Here is a 26,153-nt window from a genome sequence, read left to right on the forward strand (position 1 = left end):
CATTTTTCACGCACAATTTTGGACCAAGATGTAGGTTTTAAAAGTCAAAGCTCCGGTTGAATACAATACAATATTTTACTAATTTTATGTCATTAATTGAAAGAGCACATCACTTATATTATCTATATACTAGATTCATTGCAATAGGCAATGGACGCCGCACAGTGTCATCGCCCCGATATCTACATGGCAGAAATCACCATGGTAGTTTGAATCCATAGCCACGCATGGCCATTTTGTTCCGACCTTTGAGACGCATTAATGAGCCGAGGGACATCCCGACTAAGGCTACTGACAATAGCTCGGTAATTGACTTCTCTTTGTGTAAGTGAGCTTGTATACGCCATGTGAGGGGGTGCTCACACTGGGTTGTGTGTGACCTCTGTGTGTATACGCCATGTGAGTGAGCGCTCACATCAGAAAATCAGAATATTTCTGTCAGTTTTTTGAGTTCAAGACGCAATGGTTCTTTCTCAAGAGGCTAGCTAACGACGATAATATCCCTTGAACATATATGTTCAAGTGCAGGGAACCAAATCTGGTTTCTTTATACGAAATCATTTACAGGAGATATACATCATTTTGTACCCCGGTATCCAAAGATTTATCGTCTGAATATCAATCGTGCATAACACATTCACGTGCATGACGTGTATCGATCCCGGGTATTCATTTCAGTGTCTGTATAATGTAATTATTAACCGGGTGATGTCGGTGTGCGCCCCCCCCCCCCGCGTTCCCCGCCTATGTAGGCATATAACACCATTCTTTACTTCGTAAACAAACTTTATAAACGAAAGCATTAAGCGCTCCACAGACTCCGAGTATTGTACGTACAATATTGTATGCAACATATCTACGTTATTTAATCTATTGCCATTCTATTTCCAGTAATGTTTAAGTTCTAACGAATGTTTGATGACGAAAAATCGATAATATGTTACATGTAATATCTAGTAGAAATATATTATCGATTTTACGTCATCAAACATTCGTTAGAACTTAAACATTACTGGAAATAGAATGGCAATAGATTAAACAACGTAGATATGTTGCATACAATATTGTACGTACAATAAAAAGTCTGAATACTGCCTTAAGGGTATACGAGGTATTGTTGATCGAAGCAGCCAAAAATCGATTATCATTATCTGAATCAATATATTATTGAAAAATAACACTTTGGTGTTTTGCAAAGGTTCATTCTACAAATTATAAACTTTGAAAACTTGCTTAATTTATTGTTGTTAATGAGTTATGTACGTTTTGCAAAAGTGTTGTTGTTTCAGCCCTCTTTACAACATAACTTACGAACCACAAGACGTTCTTCTACACGCTCGCTATGAATTGAGCGATGCCATTTTTGCTAAAGCTCACTACCATTCGCAAGATGCTGTGAACTTCTTTTTTTCTGCTGCTTCGACCAACAGTACATCGTATACCATTAAAGCAATCTTTATTGCATGTAAAAGTATAATCGTATGCAACGTCTCATATTATATTACGTGTAATGTAAAGTAATATAAACAAATTGTAAAAAAACCAATACCTAAGGCAAAACCGCTCGAATGCGAAATGCGATTTTATTCTTATGTTATAGAACAGAGCTTTATAGCAACATTATGTTCAAACCACAAATACAAGGTTCCCAAAATGTAAGTATACAATTTCGGTATAATCCAAAAACGACTTGATCAATTTACTTTTGTTTTGAACACAGACTGATTAGTTCCACATATGGGTGGGTATTTTTAGGTAATTTTTAAATCATTTTCACTGTAGGAAATACAGCCATTCCATTTTTCGGCCAAAAAAGTTACAATTTGCTTCGTAGGCTCTTCATGCTTTTTACACATCAAATTATGTTTATTGCTTTCTTACATTAAGTAAATTAATCAAAAAGAAGCATTAATATAAGATGTTCCTGATGTAGGTTTGACACGATCAAAATCAAGCTTCATGGTTCAGTGAACAAGTTGAAATAAATGCTGCAGATCATGAAATGTCTTTTTAGGCGTGGCGTCCAAACAATTCTGATACGTCTATCAGAAAACTGAAAGAAAACACAGCAAACCCGCAATCGAACCAGTAAATGTGGGAAATTGATTATTTAAAAAAGTTATGAGAAAACAAACTGATGAAAAATGTTATCATTAAGGGATCTAAAATGAGCGTTTATTGCGTTTCGATAGTATTTTTTGTGGGACATGAGAGCACCTCAGATCTATCGAATTGCATTCTGAATACGAAGCATGTCTTTCTGATATCAAATAATTTTCATTTTTGAAAATCACAATATAATACAAATTTTATGACAAATTATAAAAATTTGATATTTTTCAAATTTTGATATATAACAGTCCTCGAAGTAAATTATATAAATCTAATGATATATTTTAAAGTGTATGTAGTAGGAGGAAAAGCCGACGGTCAATTGAAAATTTTGACCTTTCATATTGAAGATATGGATTTTTTTCCCAAAAAGACCTAATTTTTTTTTGGTGTTTTGGGAAAAAAAATCCATATCTTCAATACGAAAGGTCAAATTTTTCAATTGATGGTCGGCTTTTCATCCCACCTACATACACTTTAAGTATAAATCATCAGATTTATAAAGTTTACTTCAAGTACTGTTAAATATCAAAAATATCAATTTTAATCATTTGCCATAAAATGTGTATTAAATTGCGAATTTCAAAAATCCAAATTATTTGATATCAGAATGACATTCTTCATATTCAGAATGCAATTCGATATGTCTGATGTGCTCTAATGTCCCAAAATAAATACTGTCCAAACGTTCATACCCCACCCCTTAAGTTTTTGCTCGAAAATATATTATTTTTGTATTTTCTCAAATAAAAAAAAAACAGCTACAAGTATGCCTAATGCGGTAAAACTGCTCCCCAAAACGAGACATACCGGAAACAAACTTGCGTTTTTGATTAGCCTAAGACAATAACACAACAATGTGATCTCCCGGGATTCGCATCCATTAATAGCAAGTATCTACACGGCACTCGGATCCACATCCTGGAATGAGCGCGTTTTTGGGAAGTTCGTGTCTAGGGCGCCCATCCCAGCAAACACAGAAATGTTCTTGAAATGTTTTCTTCAAAACGTTTTAATAACATTTAAATGTCGGGTTATATAAAGGTCATAAAAACGTATTTAAAACGTTATTGCAAATATTTTGGGCAAACATTTTTCGAAAAATATTTTTTCAACCCAAAAATAACATTCTGTTTAGAATGTTTTGTATCAGGTCACATTCAAAAATGTTTTTGGAATGTTATTAAAACGTTTTTATAATATAACCCGACATTTAAACGTTTTCTGTAAAACATTTTGTGTTTGCTGGGATGTTACGCATAAGAGGAGATCATTATTGATCCGCATCTCATCAGTGCACCTTGCTGCGGGACTCCCTTTCACGTGCAGATTTTCCCACTATCGTCTCATTTTACGAAAGCTATATATTTTTATGTCAGACTTTCGTGTGTTTAAATGTTTGTTCTTTTTTCTGCTCTTTAAACACCATTAGTAAGTATTGCAGTCTACATGACTCGATAGATTAACGTTACTCAAATACGGTATATTATTTCGTGCACTCCGAAACATTTTCAAGCACACCCCGGTTGAATTTTTACATACAATTACAGGCGCTTATACAGACATCCAGCAACCCGGGCGCGAATTTCTTGGTGAGCTAAGAAATGACCATGAAACGTGTAAATATAACATATTGACGCTTTTAAAAAATGGGAAAATAATCGATAAATTGGAACACATTCGTGCAAAGCGGACCTAAATTAGATTTTTTTAAGACCTGAAATAGTCAAATGTGAGATTTATCTCATCGAAATCGCATGTACACTGACATTTTCTTCTCCTTTTACCCCGGATAAAAAGGGCTGTACATACGCTATTGCATTATATCATGCATGCATTAATGTGTAAAGTAAAGTAAGTTATTAGCAAAGAACATTAAAAGTTACCTTGATGACCGATAATTCTAAACGAAGTCCAAATATCGCATCTTCATAACCATGCAGACTCAGAAACCCGTCCCTATATCATATCATATAACAATCTTAGATGATGCTATAACTAGTCGAACGAATCTCTTTCAAGTATTTTTTGTTAATAACCATCCGTCATTCGAACCGATCCAATCAGTGAGTAAACGACAAAGTGCTCACTTTGCTTCAGCCTCTTACAGACAAAACGTCGCAGATAAAAATGATTTTCATATAGCTGCAAATCAAATTAATCTTACAGTATACGCCTCCACGATAATGCTAATGACTAGAATATTTTTGATCAGAATGTATACAACAATATAATCTTTATATTTCCAGTGCTGATAAGATTAACCATTTGCTAAAAGTTGCAGAGCTTAATTAAGATTTCCAAAACTAAGAAGTGAGAAGCAAAGCTTTTTTTGGCATTTTCGAATTAAAATTGTACTTTCCGCAAGTCGCATTATTCACCAACTCATCCAATTTGTAATTAAGCGGAAATTAACAAGCTCGACAGAATCTCGGAAGCGGCGATCTGACTTTATTATTTTCTTTAGAAAGAGGGAGGGGCATGGATATTCCCGACACGACGTGAACAGAGCCCGTCGCCGTAACTATATCTCCGTTTTCTCTCCTTTTCTTTCTTTCTTCCATACAATTTAGTCCCGTGTTTCCGTTTTACCGCCTTTCTTTGCTCAATTAACTATTAACAGTTCATAGATCATAGCGCACATATTTACCAATGGTGCGATCGCGTATATGCAAGCGCGAACCAGTGCGGCCTGGCCGCCCGGTTGCCACAGCCGTTGCGAAAAGCACGTTCAAAACACACGTAAATGCACTCCTCACTTCAAACTGTTCAAAGTGTTTCTAGAAAGCTGTTAGAATAAGAAACATTTGAATGCTAATTTATTGCTCATACTAAGGAAGCCTGATTACCTTTTTGAAATAGCCTAGTGGGGGGGGGGGGGGTCAATTAAATATTTTTGTGTGTAAAAACTGAAGCATCCTATGTATAAAATAATATATGAATATTAACTGTAGATATAACGATTGTTATAGATGGTAACAATTACATTAGACCCCGCCAAAGATTACCGTTTCGTTTTTATGTTAATATAATCTTTTATTTTCACAAATTAGCTTTGGGGTTTAAAGTGGATTTTTATTTAAATGGAAAAACCCCAGAACGTCTATACAAGGAATATTCTTGAACGAGCTAGACATATTTGGAGCATCAAGTCTCACAACAAAATTGAGGGATGTTGTTGGAAAATATTTTGATAGTAGGAAGGATAATAAGAAGTAAATAAAACCAAATCTTGATAAGAACATTTTCCATCACAGCAAGATCCATATCACAGAAATCACATCTGTAAGGTTTACAGTTCAACACAATTATGGCAAGTCAAAACTAAAACCTATTCTTGATAACTACAAAGAGAACGAGCAGGTAATATTATTATTGTTGTTTATCATAATGTACACAATATTGATAGGTAGCCCTAAAATATACTAAAAGCATCTGTATAGTTTAATACAACACAGTTTTATCATTCCTATACATAATAACTACCAATTACAAATGCTACACATTTAGAAACCTATAGGCACATAATAGTGTTGTACCCTATGTTATTTGTGGGAGGTAATGGAACAACTTGAGATTTTGGTCTTTAAGTTATAGATGAGGGTTCCCGGAACTCAAATCAAATTGTTACCATATTTTCTCCCAGCCCCTTGGCGGCCATCTTGAATTTCAAAATGGCCGCCATTTTCTACATACATTCAGGGATTACAATAAACATGATAAAGGCATATACAAGGTTATACGTCATATCTTTTGGTGGACATCTTTATATTTCAAATTGGCTGCCATCATCAACATATTTTTGGCTATATCTGAAGTTATGAGCCATACAACAAGGTTAAAATGGTGTCAATACCCATGTTTATAATGTAAAGGGGAGAAGTTAAAACCTTTTCAAGGTCAACACATACCGACAAAAAGCTACCAAACGAGTGGTGAGACTGACACGAAGAAGCACAGCTGCGACACTGTGCCCAGTTTGGCGTCCTTTTCAGGACGGGCGGCTATAGCCGTCGAAGGCAAAGGTGTCCCAGTTCTGCAACTGAATGTTAAAACTTAACATCATTGAGCAACTGGCCTACAACAACAAGGTCAAAGTCATCCTCCTGCAGGAAACTCACTGCCAGACAGACGACAAACTGGTTCTCCAAGAATTTGTTCTTGCTGCCCCCATCCTTAGCAACTACCATGGCCTGGTGAGTGCAGAAAGGAAGAGCAGACGGCACACCACATCATCAAAGCTTGTCACCTTCATCGCCCCCCCCCCTCCCCCCAATGGAGCCAAGGGACTCCACACGAGAATGGCTGCTCAACAGCAAACTTGAGATCTGAATCTCCCTCGTTAGCAGCATACGAAAGAAGCATTTCAGAATTTACATACACACATACATACCCACCCCACCTCTACCACCAATACATACACACCCCTACACACCCCAACACATCCCGGCTTTTATTACCCGCCATCTCATAAAGACCACAGTCGATGAGATGATAGAGCAACAACAACAAAACAGCAACATTAATTTGCCATCGTCTTTTTGGTGCAATAATCAGGGAGCACCTGACCAATTTCGAATGAACATTCCTACGAATGGGTGTTCTTTAGTGTTCTCGCACTCTAGTTACTTTCTGCTCTAGTTTTTACGCGTAAACAATAATGTACTCAGGATACACTTGGTTGTTTTCAAATATAACGAATATACTTGGATTCGCGGTGTCATCCACGCATGTGTCATATAAATCTAGTGGCCTTCGTAGATCTTTGGGAGGTGGACGTCGTAGGTCTTGGCTGCCCTTTGTAAATGATCCCACGAGTACGCGAGCCAGGAACATACATTTGTGGCCTCTTGAATCACTTTTGGCGTAGACATCAGAATACATTGCACTCTTGTGGAAGTAAGTTCCTACATAATAAAAAATAATAAATCTCCATTAATTTGCCATATAAATAGTGATGTAAGGGACGCATCATTTGATTTCCAAGGGGTGGGTGTTTGTCAGTGGCCTTCGTGGATCTTTGGGAGGTGGACGTCGTAGGTCTTGGCTGCCCTTTGTAAATGATCCCACGAGTACGCGAGCCAGGAACATACATTTGTGGCCTCTTGAATCACTTTTGGCGTAGACATCAGAATACATTGCACTCTTGTGGAAGTAAGTTCCTACATAATAAAAAATAATAAATCTCCATTAATTTGCCATATAAATAGTGATGTAAGGGACGCATCATTTGATTTCCAAGGGGTGGGTGTTTGTCAACAAAAAAACAAAACTTCGCTCACTCCGCCTGAACCAGACTCCAATGCCCCTCCCCTGATAATCAAATGGTGCGTCTCTAACAGGATTAATTACTATGGCGATGGGCTTACACTTGTAATGTAACATCTTGTAATGTATTACCATGGAATTTTCACATCATGTTGATCACTTGCACCTGTAAGATTAGTGTCTTTGAAAAGAGCGGTATGGTAGTCAATCTATCATTGCACACATACACAGGTGATGGGTGCATTCTGTTTATAGTGCGTATCAATACATTCAACAAGAACTTCGTATGGACTTATTACCAGGGGAATTTCAAGCTAACGCAATGTTTCCACGAGAGCATACCGTAAACAACCACCATTGTTCGAACCCGCAACCTCTCGCATCATAGTCAAACGCCTTATTGATTGAGCTTATTTGCCTACTTAACAAGAACTACCAGACACGTGTGTATATCGCTGAACGTGTTTGTAAACCGTAAGTGGTGTGCGTATGTATGTCTGTTGGATTGGTAGGTGTGTATTCCTGCGCGACGGGATGTGGGCGTGCTTTACACGTTTACCTTGGCCAAACTTAGCTCCAACTCGTGTTCCGCTGAGACGGTGATCAAAGTTTTGCTGACATATTGCTTCGAGAGCATGCATTGTAGTGCCATGAAACAGCATCCCCTCGCTAATTGATACTCCTCCGTTTTTCTTCTCCATCTTCCTTCGCTTCCTTCATAAAATCGATCATGAAATGAAAAAGTTAAATTAATGTACAATGCAACTACTGCAAATTCGACAGATGTAAACTGAACAATCTGAAAGCTGGTTGGGCGAGGCACCGTATGGCACAACCATTTGAATAGCATACGTCCTACAGCGATAATCTTTCTCTGATTTGAATGCCGCCCTCTATATCTAATATCCCAGGAACAACCCATGGCGCTGGGTTTATACTTGGTGATCGCTCAAGATTATTGCGATTTCAACTGCGAGACAAAACTAGAAGCTTTTGTTATTGTAGGAAAGTGCTTTTACTTGATTGATTGCTAATCAATAACTCACAGCTTGGCGACTGATTGTAGATCACTATAAATCGGATGCATTGTTGACCCCGCAGTTACGGTTAAGAATACTAGACATACACCGGTTAGTCCATGCTAAGCCAAATAAAAAAAATAATTCGTTGTACGCCCACCTCCTTCCTCACTCTCTGGGATCAGTCCATATTTTTTTATTTTTCAATTTTCATATTACATTAAAAGGTTTCAATACATGAGTGAAATGTTAATGCATATTTACAAGTTTATTAGTCAGCATGAATCACTTGCAAGTGTCTGTGTGGAACTCTAAGGATCTTACCCCTCATTAATGATAGTTTCGTCGTTTTCCTGGCATATGCTGAAATGCCCCAAAACTGCTAGCAATGTCAATTTTACATGAAAGCTGCTTTATTTGGGCAATTCAGCAAAAAAACAAAAACAAAGAACACAGCCCCCGCCCTCCCCACTTTTCCAAAAGGTGGGATGCGAAACAAATTAAAAATTTTATGTGGCCATATAGCCGGGCGCTATGTTGGTATGTTATCAGGCCAAAAGGATGTATGCTACGTGTCGGATGTATGTACTGTACTTCTTTTGTCGTGTTACAATAATCGTGATAAAAAGTCCCGAACATTTATTTTAAAATTAAAGATAACACGCATTCTTCTGTTTAGCTTTTTTGGACAAGAACTATTGTGTGAGCACAATAACACGGACAGTTTTTTCTTTCGGGTGGTAGAATTGGTTGTAAATTGACAGAATTACGAGGTTTTTTGTAATTTTTCGTTTGCATAAAAATGTTACTAGAAAAATGCCAAAAATATCACATTTTTGGCCAGTAAATTTAAATTTTGTTCTGCCTATAATGTAGCTTCGACTTTAAAGTAAACATATATATGGGACATATCATATTTTATTGAGGTGTTCTATGAATGCAAACTTCGCAAAGATCATGGTGCGTCACAACAAATTCCAAAAAAATATGGCCACTTGCATGATTTATTTAGGTATTTACGTTTAAAACGATCCCTGCAGCATAGTCTTTACCCAAGACGAAAATTTAAAGTGTGCGCTGAATTTATGCGTGACCCTATCATAATTATATGGTGCTTGCACGGAAGGTTATTAGTTCAAATCATCCACCAGACACGCTCCAGAAGACATGCAAATGCATGGAGTACAATACCAATCGCCTGTTTAACTGGTATTGATCAAAGTAATTCTTTTGTACTCCATGCATTTGCATATATGTGTGTCTGGTGGATGATTTGAACTAATGACCTTTCGTGCAAGCGTTCTATATTCGGGATCATATTCTTTAGGATAGGTCCTTTTAAATCGGAAATTTTCCAAACATTTCAGTTTAAATCCGGGTGGTGTCGCGTAAGCTGGAAATGAATCTTTTCTATAAACAAGAAAAACTTGTGCCAGAGACTTGTGCCAGTCTAGGGGAGTGTTCATAAAATACTTTGGTGGGTGGGTGGGGGGTGGGGGGGGGGGTGGTTGGACAAGTTGGAACCTCGGACGTCAAAAATTTTGATTCCCCTAAAAAGGGTGGATTTTTTTGTTGTTTTTGATCCCCCCTTTTATGGTCTAAAATTGTTTTAACCCCCCCTTCAAGTCCTAAAAAGAAACCAAAAATATACATCACTATTCACTAACAGTAGATAGATCTTTTTGGGGGTTTGGAGAAAATGTCTTGAAGTCTATTGAATCCAGCACCTTTTGCCGACAAAATAAGATGTACAAATGCGCGAAGCGCGCAAAAATTGCCATATTGAAGCTAAACTGGTGAAATATAGTACAAAACTGAATTAATTTGCGCGTAGCGCAAGAAATTGGCACTTTTTCGTTTAAAATTACCAAATATGGGGTTAATTTTGGTTAGAAACCCATATACAGGCGCCAACATTGGGGGAATGATTGTATGGACCATCCCCCTATCAAAATATTAGGGGGGATTTATCACCAATCCCCCCGGGATCTACTCCTATGGTCAATAACTCATTAGCTAAAAATTACCGTTTGGAGTTATTACTCATTGGAGTCTGTGCATTGGAGTCATAGTGTTACACCCAAATTGTAAAGTGCGCACATTTTACCCTGAAATTGTTTTGATCCCCCCTATTAAGGACTGAATTTTTTTATCCCCTTTTTTAGGACCCAACAATTTTCTGACCCCCCCCCAATATTTTCCAACGCCAAATCGATCTACATGGCAGAGGACCACCGCCATCTGTGCGAAATTGACCAAGTTTAACTCGTGCGCATATAATATGCATGGAATAAAAGTTAAATTAAATATAGAGTATTACAACTTGAAATTATCACAATGTTGAAATAATTCATTCCTTCATGTTTTATTTCATATATCACAAAAAATAATAATAATAATAATTATAATAATAACACTAATGATAATATTAAACAAATATTAAAACTTTACAACTTAATGTTATAAAGTTAAAATATTCCCACTTTTATGTTAAATCATTGGCCATTTATTTGTAGCCTATAGTATAAAGATACCACATAATCTACATTTTAATGTGAAAGTCTGAAAGACCATAGTTGAACCAGAGAAGGTGAAATTTTGAATAAAACAATATATAATAATAACAATACTATTAAATATTGCTACTCTAAATATATGAAAATAAATAAAACGTAGTACTAAAATGAAGCAACCTTCCCAGCAAACACAAAACATTTTCGAGATCATTCGCAAACGGTTAGAAAAGGTTGTCAGAAAATGTTTAAATGTCGGGTTATATAAAGGGTATACAGACGATATAAAACGTTGTTTTCAAAAATATTTGTTGATAACTTACTGTAAATATTCTAACATTATGTTATTTAAGTGTTGACAAAATATTTCACACAAAAAATGTTTGGAATTTTTATTAACAATAACAGTTTGAAAACATTTTAAAAATATTGTTGTAGTGTGTTACATAAAAAACATTTTAAAACGTTTTAATGACCTTTATATAATCCGACATTTAAAGGGGCATTTCGTGGTCCACAGCATCATCACCCCAATTTTATCAAAAAAAAGTTGAGATTTTTATATCACTGGAAACCTCTGGCTATATAATGTTTAGGTACAAAAAATCTTGCAGATTAATTCGTTTAGCAAAGATATCGTGAAATTTGAATTTCGTTCTGGTATACCAGAACGAAATTACAACACATTGTCTATGGAGCAGTATAATCATGTATAACTCGCTAACGCAAAATTGGAATCAACTGAAATTTTGGGAATAAGCTTTTTTCGTGGATATCTACTGAAAATTGTCATAAAAAGAGGATGATATGATCACGAAATACTCCTTTAATGTTATCAAAAAGTTTTAAGCAAAACCAAAACCCAAAATACAACCTGCTTACAACGTTTTAAAAATGTTTTGTGTTCGCTGGGTTAGGGCCTACTACAAAAATGTATTAATTGGAAAACACTTCAGATTTATTGTCCTGCTTTTTTACCAAATAAAAAATAATAATAATAATTTCATTGTAGGCTGAAAAAGCTTGTCTCTCAGCCTATACCTCAGCGTGCAGTTAGGCCTATATGGCGTTTTAATTGAATTTAGGGCCTACAAATATCGCAAAGTGCATTTTAATATAACATTTTTCTGCTAAATTGGATTGGTAGGCTATTGTTTTGTTAAAATAATTACACAAAAACAAATGATACGAGAAGCAATATTGTATAAATAAATTGTATAAATAAAGACAAAATGACAACGTTTTTTAACTGAGACGAAAATCTAGGTAGGCCTATTTCGTCTCATGTTTTCAAGTTATTTGACAAGTTTGTAATATTCATCATGTTCATGCTGTTTGTGTGGCCTATAAGATGTTGCGAAATGATATAGGCCTTGGCCTATAGTTAACATGTTAAATTAGGCCTATGATAAAATATGTTTATAATTTCTTTAATATAAAACAAAATCCTATATATTATAGTATATATAATATTATCATCGTTTAATTATTATTATAATTTCGTTGTTGTTTTTTTAATCGTAATCATAAAGAATAAATTAAGTCATGGCATCCTGCTGCTGAATCCAGGTACCTGGCTGAATCACCTCGTAAAGTATTAAAACGTGCCGCCATAGTTCATCCACAATCTTGATTCTATTTTTACGATATTTTTATCGGATCATTATGTATTGGACACAATAGATGAAGTATTTGATTGACAAAGTTACCCCTGCGTCCCCACACCCGCGGGCCCACACACTGTGTCCCCTAGCTGCTTGAATACATCTGGCCACCAAACATATCAGATATCTGACTTTTGCAGTTCTGAGTTTGATCATGCTAATTATCGATCATCACGTCATCATTGTTGAGAGCTAATCAGCTATGATAGGCCTACGTGTACGTTTCCAGTGCGTAAATTCTTATCCATGACGATTGTCGAACGATTTTACCTTGTATGAACTTTGAACTTTATTAAATCCTATCTGATTTTTTGAGCCAGTCCCATAGGCCCTAATCGTTGCTATGCGCCATTGTTACTATGCAGGCAGACGCAAAACTAGCTAAAACTGCTGATAGCCTATAATGTTGGCAACGTCGAATTTGCGACGGCGTTTTACAATATTCTTTAATACAATCACCACCATGCGTACACATTCTCAGAATCAAGTATTGACTTTATCCCTTTTTACATCAAGCGCACGTCCTTTTTCAGGTTGGATAGTAGCTGGATTTTGATTGGTTCACATGCCATGAGGTCATCGCGAGATGGCGTGTTTCTCACAAGAAGCCTAAAAAGTTTATTACGGGACGCTAAAGACGTGATGGGAGTGTATGAGGGATTTCCAAAACAAAAGCCAAAATGGCCACCTTTACACGAGTGCCATTTTAAATATTTTTTGGTATATGTTTTGCTTTAAAATATCAGCCATTCCGAAATTAATTTCGCAGCGGCGAAATTATTTTAAAACCGTCTTTTATGGCTTACAGCTACCACTGTCCTATTTTATTTGGATAATATGCACCGGGCAAAATTTCTGAATTTCGGCCCGGTAAAATTACATTAATTTCGGCAAAATTGTTACTTATGACAGACATGGCCATTAACCATTAACACATTTCGGCGCGGTAGAGGAAAAGTCTTTTTATAGGTTGCAGCTAGCACTGCCTTATTTTGGTTAGCACTGGTTAGATACTGTTTCACAGCTCGAAATTCCGAATTTTCGACTTGGGAAAATACACTAGTTATGATTCCGATGGCCAATGATAAGAGCGGAGTGTGTAATTTTGTCAAGAAAAGTTTGACTTTAGAGACGCTTTAAAGCAAATTAAAGCAGATATAAATTTTCTCACAAATTAATGTTTGACTGAAAAGGTCAACCTAAATTACCTTCTTTACATACTCTCAATATTGGTGGGATTATTACCTGTTGAACTCTTCCCATAATTCCACGTTTTGTACCCTTTTGATTGATACAATGGAGGCACCAGGCAACGTTGCTAGGAAACGTCGTGCTGTATCTCGAAATTCTTCTGATGTCTTTGAAACGGAACAAAGTTGGAAATCTTCGGTTTGTGAAATAACGTCTTTGTCCCATATGTCAGGAACTGATGTCAAAGCAGTTGACGCATCTTTGTGTCTAAGCGAGAAACGTGTTAAGTTGGATACAGGCTAGTCAATGTAGAAAATAATGTACCATACAATACATGATAGAAATGTAAGAAATGTTAGATACGTATTATGCTATTGAATGTGTCATATTGTTTCATATATATATAGGTTCAGAAGCTATTACCTTTGAATCCGTTCATTAACATCGGTCTTGGAAGCAAATTGTGGTCGTCGTCTCACTTCTCTCTCTGTTCCGATCCGTTGATTCTTTTGCTTCATCTTTTGAAAATCAATTTCGTAACGATGATGTCTCGTTTCAAAGTATACTCGCCCTTCCTGATCACAAGTAAGAAAGCTTCTGTAAGCTTCTTCCAAAGATTTGCTATTTATTACCGCTTCTGTGCCTCTGTTGTTCTAGAACGACCACAACACAAATATAAATCATTAATAATTATTAAATAACAGCTAGGTCAGAAGGTATGGCTGTTCGCGAACGACATTGTAGAGAGTTCACTATTTTTAAGTGAAACAGGAACTGCAACGGCATTTCACTAGTTCAAACTAAGTTAGTAGGTACTCTATACTGTGTCTCGTCTCAAGCTGATGGTAACGCTATGTTGGATTTTGTAGACTTGAATCAGTGCGTTTACGCGGTTGCGTCCCCAGCTTACGTACAAATACGCCCCGCGGCTGCGGGATTAGGTTAGCGCACGATTTGAATATGCCACTACTCAATCCAACCTGGTGTTACTCTCAACTTGAGACGAGACACAGTGTAGATGATTAAATCTATTCTGAATAGGTCAATTGTAGAATTCTCGTACAGCTCACCAATTACGGTTGATAGCAAATTATGACGTTCCAAAATGACAAAAGAAGCATCAGAAAATGTAGTACAATTTCATGTTTATCATTATTATGAAGCCATTCCGAGGTCATTTGATAGAACAAGTAAAGTCACACATGTTATAACATGTATAAATCCACTTTTTTTGATAGAATTAACTAGTGTAGACAAAATGAGGAGAATAGATGGGGCGAAATTTAAAAGGAACCATAAAAGAACCTTTTCTTGGTTCTCTAAAGAGGCTGCCGACCCTGTAATGGGTTTATCATTTTACAAATTGTCAGGAACTTTTTTTAGGGCTTATTGTGTTTAGGAGGACACTTTAAACACCTTATAGAATAGTTGGAATCTAGCCCATAATCACTCCAGCAAAATATATTGATTAAACTATTTTGTGATGTCGCTGTATATTAGGAACCATTTCTACTAACTAGTCCTTCAAGAATGACTCTCGGCTTGAGAAGTTTAAAACTATATACTAGTATTGAGCATGTTGAGGCGAAAAACTCGGCCTTCGGCCTCGCTACTCGGCCTTCGGCCTCGTTGTTCGGCTTCGCCGAGCCCCCCCCACATAGCCGTGGGTCATTCTTGAAGGACTACTACTAACCTGAGACATCTGGGTGTTACGGACTGCGGCGGCATACTTGAATCCAGCACGTTGGCTCTTTGATACAGAGGCGGCAGCAGCAGCAGCGGCGGCTGGTACTGGCATAGCCACATGCTGCATTGGCTGTTGGGCTTGTGGTATATCTATAATAATAGATGAATACACCAACAGTGTTTTTCTCAAAATTATTCTTTTATGTGTTATTGGATATTAAAGAGAACATTTTGGTTTGATTTTTAAAAACTATTATTAATAAACATGGTGACACCACCACATTTTGTTCTTGCCAATTGTGACCGTTCACGGCGAATGAGCCGTAAATTCCTCCCCCGGTCAATTTGTTTTATTTCGTGTTTAAAAATAAACATCATAAACTTAAAAATGGTATATCATTTGACTTCAAACGATATCCAGAAGCGGGGTTATGGTTTGTTAAACTTTGCTCCTTCAAAAAAATTATAGCTTTTTTCGTTTCTACATGTTTCTCTTTTTCCACATTGCTGTCAATAAATATCAAACAGTTATAATTGGCGGTCATTTCAAATCATCCCCAAGTCAACGAGAGGTTTAAGAAAGTTCTCTCGTTGTACATATACAAATTACAATGCCTGGTAACCCACCACTTAAACAGGATTTAGCAAAAGCAAACAAAGACCAGAGCCATCTAAGGTAGAAGCTTATTATCCACTTCAACAATAGGATAATTGATTAGTGTTTCACTATCAAAATGAGATCGATGTCGGGCCAGCTTATAAAGTTACCGATGAATACGACCTTCGTACACATTTTACACCGTACCTCAGAATACAATTTACGGAATTTACGGCTCATTTGTGCTGCCGGGTCACAATTCAGAGTTAATATCAAATTGATATCATATTGTTAATTATTCAGAGGTTTGTCCCAAGCATTTTTTTGGTCTATAGTTTAACGTACCTGGTCTTTGCCCCGGGTCTTTGCCCTGATTGTGGCCAATGTGGATTGCGCACCTGCATCTGTCCTGCGTACAGACCACGCTGAGCTTGTGCTTGGGGTATGGTGGGCGCATAATAGCCTGCCAAACCTGTGTTGGTTTTGTAAACTTGTTGAGCAGGTTGCTAGAAGTTATAAATGTACAAGAGTAAAATAATCAATAGCGTAGACACCCTTCTTGAAATTTGACACGTTAAGGTCATTATAAATTATGTCATTCAGGGTCAAATCATAATGTTTATAAATTGTCATGATATTTGAACTAATCTTTTTACCTGTACTTGAACTTTTTTTGGCCCCAGAGGTCAAAGATCCCAGGGGCATAAATTTAAATATACGAAGTAAGCTGTTCTCACCTAATAAAGCAGCTTCAGGGCATTGGAACTGAACTGAACTGAATTGTTACATTTAAAACCCTAGGGTTATCAGCACTATAGTATAGATCAAATAATATGGACCTAGGACTCCAAATGTTAAAAGAAAGTTTTGACCGTTTCTCAGCAAATAAGGCAGCTTCAGGACTATAAGCTCTTTCCCTGACTACATGCGGTATAGGCGTATCTGTGTGCAAATATAAGGCCCTCTATTTTTATTTATTTCAATATTGATGTGCTTTAGGCTAATGCTGGCCTCGTGTCGCGGCTCCTTGAGAAAACAGTGTCATTCCGTGTATTAATAGTATATCAACTGGGCAACCCTGTCAAACAATACATTCTTAGAGGGGCCATTGTCTCTACTTTACAGCATTAATTTGGATTTGTTGGACTTACCCCTACTACAATTTAGATGGCATGTTTTAGGAAAGATTGAACTTTGTTAGTCTTTCAGTGCAAAATAATGTGCGATCCAAATGCAAACCATGACACACGGACATAAAAAATTATATGTAAAGATGAATTAAATTACATTCAAATCTACGTTCAAAAGACTCCAAGAGATAGGAGCATAGAGGCAACCTTCTCGGCTGCTGGACCCCAGCCCATACCATTCATATTAACCTGTGGTACACCTGATGTACCCGATTGAGGCAGGTTCTGCGTGTTACGAGCTGCGGCAGCGTACTTGAATCCAGAACGCTGGTTCTGCGCTGCAGCAGCGGCGGCAGCAGCATCGGTGGCTGGTCCTGGCATAGCCATACGTTGCATTACCTGCGGGGCTTGTGGTATACCTACAGGAAAATACATCAAACAACTTTGATTCAAGACTGGTTACTCATTATATGATGTGGGTTAAGAACACATAGATGATAGATCAGTCAGTACGCAAACACCATCAAAAGATATTAGAACCACCAGATACTTCCGTTCTATGAAGGATTTTAAAATTAGAGAATGTAAGTGGGTTCAAAGTCAAACATCAATGTTCTCAACGATCACGTTACACAATAAAAGGCTGATACTCCTTATAACTATCTAGACAATACTCATATTTTTGAAAGAAGATTGGAAAATTGCATAGCAATGATAAACCATGAATTACGAAATGAATTATCACCGCCAAAAAGCCATCGTAGCTGTAAAAGCACCTCAATGTCGGCCACCACGTAACCGAGTTTTAAAAAGAAGTAAATTCAAAAATTAACTGTTATGCTGACAGAGATCGTCATTTACATGTACATAAACCTAAACCCTGTAAGGGACACGACCAAGTAAAGATATTGACAACTAACAATCCGACCGAACCTAGCGAAGCAAACCCAAATATAACTCTGCCAAATTCACAACGATATTGTTTAGTACTCAGAATTGTGTCCCATTTAGTTTTACAGCCTATCTTTTTACGTACTTGGTCTTTGCACTGCTTGTGGCCAGCGTGGTTTTGGCATCTGCACCTGTCCTGCGTGTAGACCACGCTGAGCTTGTGTCTGTGGCATGGTTGGCGCATAGTAGCCTGCAAAACCCGGGAAGGTTTTGTTCACTTGTTGAGCAGGTTGCTAGTAGCAAATAATGAGAAATGAGAAATAATAATGTTCATAAATTGTCATTGGATTTGAACCAATCCTAATACTTGTACATGAACAAAACTTGGAAGCTGACTGCCATCGGAAAAAAATGGACTTGCTAATGGAACGCCATGGCTAGACTCGTGGTCTTTGTAAACGGCAGCAAAACAAGTAGGCTAATACTAGTTTTGTACTTTGAAAAATTGTATGTGTTTTAAAGTTGGGCTTGTGGACGGCACCCGATGAAGCTGATGAACGGGTGACTAAATAAGGCTTTAAATAAATATATGCAGAACACATTTTGTTACAATTAGTGGGTTTTTAGCGGGTTCGCCGTCGGATAAGTTAACCTATATTGGCTGACAACATGATGCCAATGTAAAAATTGCCAATTGAAAGCCAAGATTGGTCCAATATGGGTCAGCAAAATAATGCCAAGACTGGTCTTATTGATCATGACGAATATGGCCCAATATTGGGCCAATAGCATCACGATTGTTGGCTTCATGCTGGCAGCTGTTCATAACCAATATATTGTGCCTATATTGGACCAATTTAGGCTGCCACAGTGATCCCAATATGAAGATTAACAATGGAAAGCCAAGATTGGCCCAATATGGCCAGCAAAATAATGCCGATGCCAAGATTGGCGTTTGAAAACCAACATTGGGCCAATATATACATGTTATCTGGGCTGTTGACAAGGGGCAATCTTCAGTGAACAACTCTTGTCAGAGTCATCAGTAGACAAGGGGCGGTCTACATGTCTCATTCTTAGGTACTTTGCCCTGAAGAAGTCAGAGCTACTCCTGACGAAAGCTTGACAGTTCTAAACTTGTCCGACGGCGAACCCGCTAAAAACCCACTAATTGTTATGAATTCCCGTCGTAAAAGCCTATCTCTTGTACATTTTTAGGAGAGCCATTGTCTCTACAGCAATATTTTAGATTTGCTGGATTTGCAACTGATGCTTCAAGGACATAATTATACTAGGTAAGACCAAATCAAAAAATAAACATGTTTCATGTCCCCTCCCGCTTCCTTTTTGGAGGTTTCTTCAATTAAATTTTAACTGAAATTCAGTTATAACTTTTCAAAAAATATGTCTAGGAAGTAGAAATGCTTTCTATAGCCTTGCTAATATACAAGAAACACTTTTGGAAGGTTTTGAGGTAATTAGAGGGGGCCTACATCACAGAACAAGAAATAAAAAGAGGCCTCCTTTTTTCAGGCACTATTGTGTATGCTAAAACAGCTGTAATTATGGGTATTTACACCGATTTTGCGATAAAAAAATTAAAAGCCCCCTCCTCCTCATTTTTTTTTCAAAAACCCGGACGTGAAACATGTTTTTTTATTTTACTTGGCCTAATCGCAAGGAGCGTAGCGTTTTTTGTGACGTAACTTCCGTCGCTTATCAGAGAAGTGATTGCCGATATCTGATCAATAAGCCCCTACTGAAATTTAGATGACATGTTTACAAATGATTCATCTTTTTCCTTTCAGAAAATGTATACTTTCGCTATGATAAGGTCTGTAGTATGTAAAATTATGAGTGTTTTCATTCAAAATGATTTCACATAAATTTGCAAAGTTAGTATGATAGTTATATTTAAATGCCACATCACACACAAAAAAAAGTTCTAATCTACCAGAGATAGGAGTATAGAGGAAATATTCCCGGCTGTTGACCCCAGCTCTTATATTCACTTCAGTAAAAATACAGTATGCATGAATTAAGATTGAATACACCATTTTGTAGTGTCTCTACAAAGTAACCATTTATACCAACCTGTGGCACACCTGATGCATCTGGTTGAGAAAAGTTCTGGGTGTTACGGGCTACGGTTGCGTACTTGAATCCAGCACGCTGGCTCTGTGCTGCTGCTGCAGCGGTGGCTGGTCCTGGTATAGCCATACGATGCATTGGCTGTGGGGCTTGCGGCATATTATCTATGGGTAAAGACATCAAAAAACAAGATTAGTTAATCATTATTAGATCCGGAATAAGAACACGTAAATCAGACTTACTCATCGCAGTATGCTGTGTGTACATCCCTTCTAGTTAACCACATGAAGAACTTCTTCACATCTGATTGAATGTCGTCAACAGCGTTGTTGTTGTTGTTTACAGTTTGGCCTTTAGCCTTAATTTATGAATTTTTACATGTTTGTACTCCATTAACCCTTTCGGCAATATTGTGCCCAATGGGCCCCATTTTACAATTTCGTACCCCATTGGCCTCCTTTTTTCCTTTTTTTTTAAATGTCATACCAAATGACCCCATTTTTATTCAGGTGCATGTGAATGACCCCATATTTTTGTAAATGTACATTTTACCTAAACGGCTCCTTCTTTTAACATGGCCGAGGCATATTCCTGCCACTTCAGATAGAGTGTGTCCGCCCCCCCCGATTTAAAGGTTTCTAGCTCAGCCAAATTCACAACGATATTGTTTAGTAGTCTAGTCATGGTTTTACGTACTTGGTCTTTGAACTGCTTGTAGGCCAGTAAAAATCAGCCCCAAAATCTCCAAAGGTCAAAATAATTGCAACATGAATTCTATTTTCGGAAAATGTTGCTCTTAAGTCTCTATTTTAACATACTCAAAGTCTACCAAAATCAACCTCTGCGAAAGATGTGTAAAATTGACTTTTTCAAAATGGCAGCCAAAATGTCGTAAAAAATATACAGTTGTGATATCAATATTATATGAGTGTCCATGTGGGAATTGTGTGACATTTTGACCTACAAATGCTCTTATGCCCTTACCGTTTCATAAATATTTATTTGTCTGCGTAGTTTTTGCTCAAAATTTCAAAATGGCCGCCAAATACGTTCATTATGAGTTGTGAATACAGACAGGGCAATCAACCTTTCACCATAGAAGCTGAATCAGTATCAAAATAGTACATGTTAGTTATGGAAATGTTGCTCTTAAGTCTCTATTTTAACATACTCAAAGTCTACTAAAATCAACCTCTACGAAAGATGTGTAAAATTGACTTTTTCAAAATGGCAGCCAAAATGTCGTGAAAAATAGACAGTTGTGATATCAATATTATATGAGTGTCCATGTGGGAATTGTGTGACATTTTGACCTACAAATGCTCTTATGCCCTTTGCCGTTTCATAAATATTTATTTGTCTGCGTAGTTTTTGTTCAAAATTTCAAAATGGCCGCCAAATACGTTCATTATGAGTTGTGAATACAGACAGGGCAATCAACTTTTCACCATAGAAGCTGAATCAGCATTAAAATAGTACATGTTAGTTATGGAAATGTTTTTGATAACCAAACAACTAATCACCGATTTTTGCGATACAGGAGGAAACCGGAGATCCCGGAGAAAACCTGCGAAAGCGAGCATGGAATCGGGATAAACCAAGTGCACATGAATCCTTGGGCCGCGCCGGGGCTTGAACCCGGGACCTCAGTGGTGCAAAGCGAGGGAACTACCGCTGCGCTAACTCGCCCTCCCAACTTGGGGGGGGGGGGGTATATGACGGTCTTATCGAGTCCAGCCCTTGCGGACCTCATTAAGAGCATGGTGACAGAAAGACCTCCAGTTCGCTCCCTGGTTCTGGAATGGGACTTCATGTTGGTGTTGCAGTATCTACCCAAGGCCTTCGAACCCACGGAGGACCTCTCTCGTTGCAAGACTTGACACTCAAGACTGTGTTCTTGATGGCAGTAGCCTGCGGTCGACATTGTTCAGTTATGTACATGTTCTGTCTATAGACGAGCACCACCTACGCTTCACCACTGGGGTAGACTATATCCTTCCCGGGCTGGGTTCCTGGACAAGAACCAGACCATACCTGTCCTCTACTCGTTACCCGATGTGCCTCCCTGATCTGGTTCTCATTGCGGGGTATATGCGATAAAACCGTCACGCCCAGTGAGGGCTCTAAGAGGGAACCTTGCGCGTATCAAAGAGATCGTGGGAGGTAAGTAGAGTTGCTCAGTGTTTACCCCACTCAGTAGTGAGAGGGAGATAGCAAGCGCATAATACTTACCACTCACGAACTGAGACTGACCCACGTTTTAGGCGTTCCACCCCTCAGGATTGTCATACGTTCAGACGTAGAGGGTCACAAGAAACGTGTGTTGGTGGGGCGATATGTCGTTAGGGTTTGGTGATACTGGGTATCCCCGTTCCTCTGGGGGTGTCAAAAGCTTTTTCTGTGGTACAGAGGGTTTCTTGTGGTCCCAAACTATCAGTTTGTGTTTACAAGTGCTAATTATTTAATTCCATATTTAGTGATGGAATAATGACCGTTCCAGCTATTTTGGCGGCCATTTTGAAAACTTAACAAGTGAGAAAAAAGTGATTAATCTTATTTCAGACCCTCGAAGCATAGCTTGAAACATACGAATCGTGTTACTATTACTAATAAGTGACATAGTGAGTCTGTTTTCTATATTTTGTCCATCATTTTAATCATTTTGGAGGCCATTTTGAAAAAAATCGATTTATCCATATTTCGCAGAGGTTGATTTTGGTAGACTTTTAGTATATTGATAAGGGAACCTAATAGAAATGTTTTCCGCAAAAAAATTCCATGTTGCAATTTTTTTGACCTTTTCAGCTGATTTTACTGGCCTATTGTGGCAAACGTGGCTTGAGTACATGCATCTGTCCGGTGTACAGACTACGCTGAGCTTGTGCATGTGACATATTGGGTGCACAGTAGCCTGCAAAACCCGGGAAGGTTTTGTTCACTTGTTGAGCAGGTTCCTAGAAAATGAAAAAAAGACAATATAGCTACTGCAATGTCGTTAATGAGCCCCTAAATTATGCGTACGTAGTATGGCGACTTATTTTATATCATATGACAATTGATGAGCTTAAAATTACCTTCCAATTTTGTGAAATATGATTATTGATACTGATAGTTACTCTCACAAAAAGTAGTGAATATAATTGAATAAGAAAACCTTAAAAATTACTAAAATTACAAAAATAACTAGGGCTACTGTGCTCAAGAAGCACATATATCAGGTGGCAGCTGATATGGTTGATGATATTAAATGTGGAAATGCTAAAAATGGAAGGATAGTTTTGGTTTATTTTGTTTATAGAGGTCATTTTCCCCGAGTTAAAGGGGGTAACCCTATTGGTTTTGGATATGGATTGTCTTTAAAATTACATAATAATATCAAATATCTCCCCTTTATGCTGCTTTGTGAAAAACGAGAGCATTTTCAGCGTAAATGTGAATAAATAGCCAAATTTGCAATCCAATACCTTGTATACGTGAATTGCATTCTGGGTAGGCATGCAACAACAACAATTCCCGTTCGTATGACGAATGCTGACATGCTGCAATGCCCGGCCCGTATTGAACGGAAAATATTTGTTGTTTTTTTTTTTTTTTTTTTTTTCGTACCGTTTCAGAAAAAAGGAAACAAAATATATTTCCCCTTGCAATATGTACATTTCAAATGAATATAAAAAGTTTGGGTTAAAAATGGAGAGGAAAAAACCTTCCGATACCGGGTTTTGAACCGGGTACCTCTCGGGTAAAAGAACGGCGCGCTAGCCAATTGAGCTATTTCACCAACTGAAATAATCAAGGAATTGTTTTAATTATATACGGCGGACCGTCTCCTCAGCACTTAGCGTAGTCTCCTACACAGCCAGTTTGCGTCGGTCTGACACTCGTCGATCCTCGTGATAGCCACATACAGTCTGGCCGCGAGACTACACTTAGCGTAGTTCGCTTTTTTCTCTTCCCATGATCCGAAGAAATTTTTATTGTTTACAAACTGGTAACCTGTAAAAACCGCTGTGATTCATGATTTCTCCGGAAATACATCGACTTGGAGCGTCAAATTTCAGGATAGTAATGAGAAAAATAGTATCTATTATGTGATACCAAAACCTCATCAACAATGAAAAAAATCGGGGGATGATGCTGTCGATCGGGTTACGGACCTTTAAAGCCCAATGGGAGCAACTTAAAATTTGACTTGACTTTTGACCTCATATGACCTTTACGGTATCATACTCCTTAAGTGTCAGGGATCATTTTCTGCAAGTTGCAGCTCAATCAGAGCAACTTCAAATTTGACCTGACCTTTGACCTCGGATGACCCTTTTTTGTAGTTTCATACTCCTGAAGTGTCAGTGATTGCTTTTCCTGAGTTACAGGCCAATCGGAGCAACTTTAAATTTGACCTGACCTTTGACCTCAAATGACCTATGCAGTTTTATACTCATGAAGTGTCAATTTTTTCCTGAGTAACAGGCTGATCAGAGCAACTTTAAATTTGACCTTCCCTTTGACCTCAGGTGACCTTCGCGGTTTTATACTCCCCAAGTGTCAGGGATCATTTTCCCCAAGTTACAGACCAATCAGAGCAACTTTAGATTTCACCTGACCTTTGACCTCAAATGACCTTTGCGGTTTCGCGCCAGGGATTGTTTTCCCAAAGTTACTGCCCGATTGGAGCAACTTTAAATTTGACCTGACCTTTGACCTCAGTTGACCTTTACCGCTTCATACTCCCCAAGTGCTAGGGATTGTTATCCTTGAGTTACAGGCCAATTGGAGCAACTTTAAATTTGACCTGACCTTTGACCTCGATCGGATGACCTGTGCAGTTTAATACTCCCCAAGCGTCAGGGATCATTTTTCCCAAGTTAGAGTCCCATCGGAGCAACTTCAAAGTTGACCTGACCTTTGACCTGGGCAAAGTTTAACATTTGAGTGAACACCCTCCTACCCATACTGCCCTCCCACCCATGAACAAGCGAAATTACACTCCTTTAAGGGGGTACTACACCCCTCGATAAATGTGTGACTATTTTTGCATTTTTCTCAAAAACTAATTATACACTGGCAACAAAAGTTATGTATATCATAGGGGCAAGGAATCCAATTACTACTTCGGAATTTCAGTGATCCAAGACAAGCGGTTTTTTATTTATGATAAGAAATGTGGTACGGCTAGGATGTACCTCAATTTTAGGTTCACTGCAATTTTAGTGTAGTAACTGGATTCCTTGCCCCTGTAATATACATAACTTTTGTTACCAGTGTGTTATTATTTTTTGAGAAAAATACAAATATAGTCACAAAGTTAACACCGGGGTGTAGTACCCCCTTAACAGTTCTTCACGCCTTCTACCTGGTCCACTTATACAGTTGATAGACCCCCCAAAAAAAAATCTTATGTGAGATCCACTGTTAGCTATCTTATTTGATTACGATTCTGCTTTAATAATACTTGGTTATTTCAAAATATTTACTTTTCTTGGAAACAAAATTCAAAATTCCAGATGTGGCTTGTCTATTATAAATGTAGGTCACCGTGCCTAATGATAGCTGTTCTATCAAATTTTACACAGAGATGTTAAAAGCTAGATCAGGCTAATTTTACCTTGAGTTGACCCTTAAGCTGTGGTACAATATCAGTTTAATGGTCATAGCATGCAAGTTAAAGAAGTAGCAACATTTTTACAGATTTTCACTTAATTACCCCTAATATGCGCTACATAACCTTTGACCCCTATCTGTGTACAATTTATATAAAGCTTGGGTCAGCGGTTCTTATGGCCACGTTTGGTCGAATTTGGGTCAAGCGCCTTGCACTAGTAGCATTTTAAAGATGTTCTCATAATGACAATTAATAACCCCTACATGACCTTTCACCCCTAATTATGTACAAACTTTAAGGAGCTTGGTCAGTGCTTCTTGTGACCAAGTTTGGTCGAGATTGATACAAGCGTCTGGCACTAGTAGTATGTTAAAAGATGGTTTGACGAAAT

The 26,153-nt window shown here is 37.7% G+C and overlaps 2 protein-coding genes across 2 annotated transcripts in view; both read right to left on the reverse strand.

Moving 5' to 3' along the window:
* LOC140167489 (uncharacterized) overlaps positions 1–6,302 on the reverse strand; it is a 29,405-nt gene extending 23,103 nt beyond the window's left edge. The window contains exon 1 of the mRNA XM_072190796.1: positions 6,195–6,302. Coding sequence (XP_072046897.1) covers positions 6,195–6,302 — 108 coding nt within the window. The remainder of the gene's footprint in view (positions 1–6,194) is intronic.
* LOC140167490 (zinc finger CCCH-type antiviral protein 1-like) overlaps positions 5,437–26,153 on the reverse strand; it is a 42,092-nt gene continuing 21,375 nt past the window's right edge. Inside the window, exons 7-17 of the mRNA XM_072190797.1 lie at positions 22,986–23,117; positions 20,860–20,875; positions 20,167–20,327; positions 18,218–18,365; positions 17,431–17,600; positions 16,397–16,557; positions 15,461–15,650; positions 14,191–14,420; positions 13,822–14,034; positions 7,940–8,094; positions 5,437–7,019 (exon numbers count right to left, since the gene is read on the reverse strand). Of these exons, the coding sequence (XP_072046898.1) occupies positions 6,757–7,019; positions 7,940–8,094; positions 13,822–14,034; positions 14,191–14,420; positions 15,461–15,650; positions 16,397–16,557; positions 17,431–17,600; positions 18,218–18,365; positions 20,167–20,327; positions 20,860–20,875; positions 22,986–23,117 (1,839 nt within the window). The 3' untranslated portion in view covers positions 5,437–6,756. The remainder of the gene's footprint in view (positions 7,020–7,939; positions 8,095–13,821; positions 14,035–14,190; positions 14,421–15,460; positions 15,651–16,396; positions 16,558–17,430; positions 17,601–18,217; positions 18,366–20,166; positions 20,328–20,859; positions 20,876–22,985; positions 23,118–26,153) is intronic.

This window comes from Amphiura filiformis, chromosome 13 (assembly GCF_039555335.1).
Source record: "Amphiura filiformis chromosome 13, Afil_fr2py, whole genome shotgun sequence".
NCBI classification, from domain to species: Eukaryota; Metazoa; Echinodermata; class Ophiuroidea; order Amphilepidida; family Amphiuridae; genus Amphiura; species Amphiura filiformis.